This window comes from Lepidochelys kempii, chromosome 1 (assembly GCF_965140265.1).
Source record: "Lepidochelys kempii isolate rLepKem1 chromosome 1, rLepKem1.hap2, whole genome shotgun sequence".
In the NCBI taxonomy this organism is placed as follows: Eukaryota; Metazoa; Chordata; order Testudines; family Cheloniidae; genus Lepidochelys; species Lepidochelys kempii.
The window spans coordinates 169,601,604-169,610,885 of record NC_133256.1 but is presented as its reverse complement, the minus strand read 5'-3'; the positions used below and the strand labels follow the sequence as shown (position 1 = coordinate 169,610,885).

Genomic DNA, 9,282 nt, shown 5'->3' with positions numbered 1-9,282 from the left:
TAGAGGGTCAGAAAGTTTCTTGAATAAGTATTGACCAAGGTTATTTAAAGAAGAATAAGTCCACTACCTCAATACACCAAAAAGCACTTACGCTTTATCTCATCTGATCTAGGCCCAGATCTGAGCCCTGATACATTTGCAGCAAAAGCTCAGCTGAAGCCTCATGACCCTGCCAGGCTCCATGGTCTTAGAATCCTCTACAGAGTCCAGCAATTAACCTCTCCCTAAGGCTGACTGCATGACAGTTATGTAGCCATCAAACTTAATTCTGGTCCCCTGGTGCACAGTTGCTAACTTTACTCCCCACCCTGGTGCAGATGGATGACACCAGCAAAGGCAATGCATCCCTGATGACCCAATAGGGGGATGGGATTTTCTGAGTGACAATTAGAAGAAAACAGCTTGGGTCCAGCAGCATGGAAACCTTCCTCATTACAACTTCATAAGGGCAGTCAGCTGCAGAGAACTGCAGCCCAGCTGGATGAAACTCCACCTTAGACAATGAAGGATCAGGGATAAAGGCAAAGTCTAACACACGCTCCTCAACCCTGCCTGCTGCTGAGGCATTATCTGCTAGTCATAGAACCCCAGGCGCTGTTGCCCTGGGGGGAGGTGAAAGTGGGTAGGTAGCCTGGGGCTCGCGACAGCGGCTGGTGCCCCGGGCCCTTTACATCGCGGCCCGCGGGCCAGACAGCGTGGAAGGGCCGCCTGGGGGAAACTGACCCCCCCAGCCCCGCCCCCTTCGCGCCCGAGGCCCCGCCCACAGCGAAAGGCTGCTGATCATCCTGGAGCTTCATCTCGCTGGCCAGGAGTTTTCTTCCCGCAGGGGTAGTTTGCAGCTATGATTTTGAAAATGAATTCTAGCCGAGTGCTTGGTGGTTTTGTTCTCCTGTGTAAAAGGTGAGTTTGCACCGGCTGTTTGCTGTTTCAGGCTGGCTTTGCTTAAAAGGGCACTGAAAGCGTTTAAAACTGTGGTAGATTGTTAATACTCATTCCTTGAGCCTAGACAAGGGTGATGGCGATCTTAACAGGGTGCTGGTTAGGCCCATTTGTGCCACAATGATAATTGACTCAGTGACCCAGTTCCAATAGGGCTATAATTTTCAAGGTGCATGGGACCTATGACTGCATCGTCCCAGGGTTTCACCCAGTTATCAGAATTTGGGGTGGTGTCCACACTGCATTGTAAGCCTGTCCCCTGACTCAGTTATAGTTGAGGAGCAAGTTATTACCAGTATGTTTTAAATTATTCCTTTAATAGTTCTTTTCATATAGAAATGTGAAAGCACAATTAAAGGTGACTGATCCCATCTCTGCCACACATCATCTACTTAAAGCTAAATAGGGTAGCTTGGGGCAGGATGGATGATCTGATAAAAAATGCTTGGATCTTACTTAAATACCATGGGCCACATTCTTCCCTGGTTTAACGCTACTAAAATCAGAGATGAATCTGGCCTCTTGTCCCTAAGAGCATTATCGCTGTTGCCACAGCGAGTGCAGTACAAATAAACAAATCATTTAAAGAGTGTTACACAGTCCTCTGAACTGTAGCTAGCCCTTATGAAGCTGCAAAGAGCAGATATTTGGGAAACTGGCAATGGGACCTTTAGAGTAAAATCCTAGTCCTGATCCTTAGCCATTGACTTTAATAGAACCAGGATTTCACCCTAAAACTCTTAGGACTTGATCCTGCAAAGTTGTCAGCACTCAGTCCCCAGTCCAGGCAAAGTGCTTAAATACATGCTTCACTTAAGGATGTGAGTAGTCCCACTGACTTCAAAAGAACTATTCATGTGCTTAGATTGAAGCATGTACTCAAATGCTTTGCTATTGGGGGCACAGTGTTCAGCTCCTTGTAGGATTGAGCCCTCATTGTTAAGCACATGGCCTCACTTTTTCCAATGGTAAAATGGAGATAACAATATCTACCATCCTTTGCAAAGTGCTTTAAGATCTCTTGGCTATTATTATTTTATTTAGCTTTCAGTCTGGGGGAAGCCACAACCGGAGTTTGCTATTATAATATTTATAATAATACTTTGTAAACGGTTTTAATTTCAAGTTAACAATCCTTTATCTGACATGTATTAATACAGCATGGAGTTTTTCCTACTGCCCTCAATGAAGCTGTTGCATTTTTTTTGTAACCCTATTCAAGAGCAACTTCACTGTGCATCATGTAGACCCATTGCTCTTTTCTAGTAACAAACATTTTATTAAAGGGAAACAGAACTGTTGACTATGTAAGTATTTTTTGCACAGGAATATTAACAGAAAGGATGATAAATAAATGATCATATAGTAGGGTGGGGTCAGTCTAGGTTGTAAGTTACATTAAGTACATACATGTTGGTATTATTTCTAGTTATAGCAATTATTTTTTAAAACTTTGATCTAAAAATTAAGTTGCGATTTTGGCTTATAGATTAGAACAGGTAGTAGTGGATTCAGTACACAAGAACCATTCATGAATGACAGGAATAAATCCAACAGTAAATCATTTATGATGGCTGTTTAATGTTTTCTATGTACAAGGACTAGATAAATAAGGGATATATTCTTGCTATGGACTTAAAACAGACTCTTGATTTCCTTGAAGGCTCTATTTATTTAAAATGTTTGAAACTTTAAAAGTGACTATTTCTTTTCTCAGATGGGTAAAGTACTATCAGTGCAGCTCTTTTTAGTTCACTGCACATGAATCATCTCATCCTCTTTGCGACTGCAACTGATCAGTTTGTAGCTAAATTCTGATCGCTGTGTCCTTTGTAGAGTATTTCAATTGGCACTATCAAAAAATGTTGTTTCATTGTCTATACAGAGGACTTAATGTTTGTTTGTGAGGCTCAGACTTCTGTTCCAATTATTTGGGAGACCAAGTAAACTTTTAAAGACCTATTAGGATTGTCTGTCAATTGGAATACTATTAAGCTTTCCTTCCTCAAGATTTTGATCAACTTTTCCCTCATCTACACATGCAAAATATAAATGATAGAATATGCAATACAAATAATAATGAATAGTAATAACTCTAAATATCTGGGAGTAATTCTGAGGAGTAGCAAGTATCTGAATTACATTTTTTTTCTTTGTCAAAAATGCTGCAGGTTTTACAAAGGGCTTTGTTGCTCCTGTTAACACTTACTGGGAGAAGGAATATTATTAAAATAGTTACACTTCCAAGAGTGAGTGATTTCAGAATGTTCCATTAGAAATGGATTTTAGTAAGGCGTTTGATACTGTGCCACACAGGGAATTATTAGTTAAATTGGAAAAGATAGGGATCTATATGAAAATTGAAAGGTGGATAAGGAATTGGTTAACAGGGAGACTACAGCAGGTCATACTGAAAGGTGAACTATCAGGCTGGAGGGAGGTTACCAGTGGAGTTCCTCAGGGATCGGTTTTGGGACCAGTCTTATTTAATCTTTTTATTACTGACCTCGGCACAAAAAGTGGGAGTGTGCTAATAAAGTTTGCGGATGATACAAAGCTGGGAGGTATTGCCAATTTAGAGAGAAACCAGGATATCATACAGGAAGATCTGGATTACCTTGTAAACTGGAGTAATAGTAATAGGATGAAATTTAATAGTGAGAAGTGTAAGGTCATGCATTTTGGGATTAATAACAAGAATTTTAGTTATAAGCTGGGGATGCATCAATTAGAAGTAATGAAGGAGGAGAAGGACCTTGGAGTATTGGTTGATCACAGGATGACTATGAGCCGCCAATGTGATATGGCGGTGAAAAAAGCTAATGCGGTCTTGGGATGCATCAGGCCAGGTATTTCCAGTAGAGATAAGGAGGTTTTAGTACCGTTATATAGGCACTGGTGAGACCTCACCTGGAATACTGTGTGCAGTTCTGGTCTCCCATGTTTAAGAAGGATGAATTCAAACTGGAACAGGTACAGAGAAGGGCTACTAGGATGATCTGAGGAATGGAAAGCCTGTCTTATGAAAGGAGACTCAAGGAGCTTGGCTTGTTTAGCCTAACCAAAAGAAGGTTGAGGGGAGATATGATTGTTCCCTATAAATATATCAGAGGGATAAATACCAGAGAGGGAGAGGAATTATTGAAACTCAGTACCAATGTGGACACAAGAACAAATGGATATAAACTGGTCATTGGGAAGTTTAAACTAGAAATTAGATGAAGGTTTCTAACCATCAGAGGACTGAACTTTTGGAATAGCCTTCCAAGGGAAGCAGTGGGGGCAAAAGACCTATCTGGCTTTAAGATTAAACTCGATAAGTTTATGGAGGAGATGGTATGATGGGATAACATGATTTTGGCAATTAATTGATCTTTAAATAGTCATGGTAAATTGGCCCAATGGCCTGTGATAGGATGTTAGATGGGGTGGGATCTGAGTTACTATAGAGAATTCTTTCCTGGGTATCTGGCGGGTGAATCTTGCCCATATGCTCAGGGTTCAGCTGATCGCCATATTTGGGGTTGGGAAGGAATTTCCTCCAGGCAGATTGGAAAAGGCCCTGAAGGTTGTTCGCCTTCCTCTGTAGCATGAGAAACAGGTCACTTGCTGGAGGATTCTCTGCTCCTTGAAGTCTTTAAACCACAATTTGAGGACTTCAATAGCTCAGACATAGGTGAGAGGTTTATCGCAGGAGTGGGTGGGTGAGATTCTGTGGCCTGCATTGTGCAGGAGGTCAGACTAGATGATCATAACGGTCCCTTCTGACCTTAATATCTATGAATCTATGAAATGCCGAATGCTTTTTAAGAAACTTGATAGCTCAATAATAGCTTCCCTTTGTGCTGGTGGATGCATTGCATGAAACTCTTCATCCTCTCACAGGCTCTCCTGGGCTATCCCTTTCACATTTCTCTAATTATTTTGCTGCCCAAGCATGATAGTCTATTTTTTTTTATTTGACTCCAATATTACTATTACACAAAACAGCAATTAGTTTTCAGTTTTCCTTGCTGTGATGTGTTTTATCATATCCTAGATCTAATGAAAACTTTATAATAAAGGTTTATATATTATAATAGAAGATTTATAAACGTAGTTTCTCTCTATGGGGAAAAGAACTTACACTGTGTAAAAATAATTCAGCCTAGCTCACCATGCCTACCAGTATAGCTTTATCCCATATATTAGAGGGGAATTAATTTCGCAAATGGAAGATTGAATAATCCCTGGTTATGAATGAAAGTTTTGCTGTTAATGAATTTATTTTATTTAAAATTTACAAGGATGTATTTAACCTGTCTTATAGTTTCAATATTATTTATCAACGTGCTTATTCAGTACGGACTAAGAATCTACACAAATGTTTTGTGTGGAGTCAGCTTCTCATTTGAAGTCACCTTCAGGCAAAAATCTGTGCTCTAAAAACCCAATCTGCTATTACTCTTCAGAGGCTGTGATTTTTAGGTTTAGATTCAGTTTGAGATAAATGGGCATGAGTTCTTGTGACAGAACATACCATGGGAAGATAAATGCTGCTTTATACGTAACAACATGAATAAGGCTAAACAGCCTGTACCTTTCTTAGTAATACCAATATTTAGCCCTTATGTGACACCTAACATCTTCAAGTGCTGAACAACCACTTGCAGTAGCACCCTTGTGAACTGGGTATTATCCGTTTTGCGCAAAAGTAACTGAAGTCAAAGGTGACTTGAAAAGGGAAAAACCTGCCTTTGGGCCTGTGTTTATCAGGTGATAGTACCCATGAAATAGAGCTCTTGGAGGGAGTGTATCTTGTGGTCACAGCAGTGCGGAAGGCAGGACTTCTGGATCTTACTCCCACCTCTGTCACTCACTCACTCACTGTGTGACCTCAGGCAAGTTGCTTAAGCCAAAATTTTGAAAAGCGACTAAGGATTTGCAGTGTTCAACTCGGACACATTAAAGGAGGCTGATTTTTCGGAAATCGCTGAGCAACTGGTCTTTAACCTGTCTCAAGTTTAAATTAAGGCATTCAAGATCAATGGTCACTTGAAAAGTTTGGCCACAGGTTTGAATCATCAGAAGTATTTTGAGTAATTTTGGCTGCCTCAGCTGGGGGTGCCCATCTTGAGGCATATACAATACAACCTGATTTGCAGAGGAAATGCGCCCTCACAAGCCTTATTGACTTGGAGCAGCAGGTGCTCAGTGCCTTTGAAAACCAGGCCCAAGGGGTCTTAAAATGACCACCCCCAAAACCAAGGCATCCCTAAGTGCACTTCTGAAAACTTGGCCTTTAACTACTCTGTGTTCAGAATTAAAATGCAGGGTTGGGAGGCTTAACTAACTAATGTTTGGGAGCTGCTTTGAAGGCCTGAGATGAAGCAGCTATATAAATGCCCACCCTTATTTATGAGGGGTTCTTTGGGAAATAAGGGAAAAGTGGGGCATTTAACTTTGTGAACAAGTTATTTAATGCTGCAGTGTCTACTCTTAACTCTCATCCATAGATGCTTTGGACAGACACTAATCGGGCTGTATTGTTCTTCCCCTATTTGAAGGTTCTGCAAACGAAGCCCATAAAGCGTATGGTGTTCTGGGTGGTTCTGTTTTCTTGAACGTTCCTGACTTCAAAGTGGAAAAGCAACATGAAATAACATGGCTCAAAAATGCATCATTCCTCGTGAAAGTCAAAAATTCTACAGTGAAATATTACAGGGAAAGGGAAAAGGAAAAGTATATGATGTTCCTTAATGGAACCCTGCAAATAGACCGCCTGGTGGAAGAGGACAGGGGGAAATTACATAGTGACCGTGTACAATGACAAGGGACAGCTGCAAGTGAAGAAGAGCTTAAATCTGAGCTTTCAGGGTGAGTCACCTTCCACATCCTTCCCACCATAGCTGGATGAGTCCCAGTCTCTCCTTCTGCTGAATGGGTCTCCATCCTGTTTCTTTGTGGTCTCTAACTTTGCTGCGTGGGCTCCTTTTCACTGAAGGGCTAGCTCTTCTGCGTCTATTCCCTTTCTCTGTTCTTGGGTGGGTTCCTCCTTTTCCTCTCTTGCCAGGTGAGTCTCCCTGTTTCCTTCTTTCCCTCTGTTCAGTCCCTCTGCTGTCTGATTTCTTCTCTCTCACATCAGCCACGAACTCTGCCAGGCAAACAGACCTGCACCGGTATCTATGAACAACGGAAGAAGTTAGCTCAGGTTACACTGAGCCTTTCTTTTGCTACTCAAAATATCCAGGAATCCAGGTTTTTATATATACTTTTGGGAGGGATGGAAGGCTGGGGTCTAACTTGGGGAGGGCGGGGGGAAAAAGGTGGTAGGACCCTTCCAAGCTCCTCCCACAAATTAATAATCCACTTGAGACATCAAATTGAGATGCCACTCGTGATGGATTGTGGAGATGTTTGAACTGTTTGCACGCTCTGCTGGGCTCACCTCCCCTAACTGGGGTTCAAATATACCCATGGACTCAGCTAGGCTCCTTAAGCTTGTGTTCTCCTCCATAAGACACACATTTTGGAGCCCAAAAAGACCGCTCAGGAGAGTGCTGGTACGCATGCTGCTGCCCAATTCAAGCCCTGATTTCACAACAGACAGTGAAACCTTTCTTAAGCATCCATTCAAGGGACTGATACCTCTAGGTTGTTTGACCAGTGGGATGTGGAGCAGAACTGTGCTCTGTACATTTGGAATACTTAAGCAGTCTCCTAGAACAGGAGGCTGCTGAAAAAAGCCTGAGATCTTGCACAAATTTCTGTAACATGAAGGTTTCAGAGTAACAGCCGTGTTAGTATGTATTCGCAAAAAGAAAAGGAGGACTTGTGGCACCTTAGAGACTAACCAATTTATTTGAGCATGAGCTTTCGTGAGTTACAGCTCACTTCATTGGATGCATACTGAAGTGAACTGTAGCTCACGAAAGCTTATGCTCAAATAAATTGGTTAGTCTCTAAGGTGCCACAAGTACTCCTTTTCTTTTTGTAACATGAAGATTTTGATAGCTATGGCAGGCAGGGATGTAATTGTTTTGTTTGTTTGTTTTTACTGACATAGATTTTCTAGTTTTTTCTGGTGCCCAAAACTGAATGCAGAGTTGCAGATGTAGTCATGCCAGAGCTGCACAGAAGGAGACTATTGTCTCTTTGCTCTATGATGTAAAGCCTTCATGTAATTTCCCCCTCCCCCACCTCATACCTCTCATGCCAACTCCTCCCTGTATCACATAGCGTCTTTCCCATAGTAACTGCAATGTGTGTTTGCTTACATTGGACTGATGGCCTCCTGTATGGAAGACAGCAAATACTGCGATCTCCCTACATCCCAACTAACCACCTTAGTGTTCACACCTCAACTGCTATAAGAGGGCCTCATCCTCCCTGATTGAACTAACCTCGTTATCCATAGCCTGATTCTTGCTTGCATATTTATACCTGTCTCTGGAAATTTCCACTATGTGCATCCGACGAAGTGGGTATTCACCCACGAAAGCTTATACTCCAATATGTCTGTTAGTCTATAAGGTGCCACAGGACTCTTTGCCACTTTTACAGATCCAGACTAACATGGCTACCCCTCTGATACTAGTGTCTGAGAGCCTGCATAGTATCTGAGGTATTTGTGGGTGGAGATAGAGCAGCAGTTGAAGTTTTGCCCTCCTTGGCTCTTCCCCCAGCTCTGAGCTCAGTTTCCCACACACAGATCTAGGTGGGAGGTGTTATATCTTTGAACAAGGTAATATAGCTACAGCTCTGGGTCCTCTCCCTGGTTGCTAATGAGCAGCCACCGCAGCTAGTGCCAACTCTGCTCTGGAAACAGAGAAGGAGGTGGTCAGTGGAGCCTGCAAGTGGACTCCAGACTCTGTATGGATGGAATAGCATTCCTGAATCCAAGGGCCCCTGAGAGCAGTGTTGTGGGGAGGGTTTGCAGGATCCCCTAACTCCTCCTACCAGATAGGATGATGCAGCAAAAATTTTGCAGGGGGAAACTGGTAGTTTGCTCCTCCCTTCAGCCATGCCTGAGGGGGTTCTCCATGAACTAGAGCAGTGATATTCAGACCTCAGTGGTTCAGGAGCCAAATTAGTGACCAACATCACCCAAAAGAGCCACAGTAGTGTGAATTCCTTGTTTCATTTACTATAGTACTATTCATATTCAAACAGTATGATGGGAAATATTGTGTGTGTGTGTGTGTATGTATATATACTATTCTCGCAGCAAATAAGGTAGTGCATGTTGATAATTGGTTAATAACACAGTAAAAGCATCTTGATTGGTTAATAACTAAACCACTCAGTGTTTTAATATCACGTGCTGCAAGGAGCTGCAGGAAATATATTAAAGAACCTTTTGCA

General features: G+C 42.1%; 1 protein-coding gene across 1 annotated transcript in view; it reads left to right on the top strand.

Moving 5' to 3' along the window:
- The first annotated feature begins 841 nt into the window (after positions 1-841).
- Positions 842-9,282, top strand: part of LOC140905541 (T-cell surface antigen CD2-like) — a 111,408-nt gene continuing 102,967 nt past the window's right edge. The window contains 4 exon segments of the mRNA XM_073329082.1: positions 842-858; positions 860-900; positions 6,486-6,718; positions 6,720-6,795. Of these exon segments, the coding sequence (XP_073185183.1) occupies positions 842-858; positions 860-900; positions 6,486-6,718; positions 6,720-6,795 (367 nt within the window).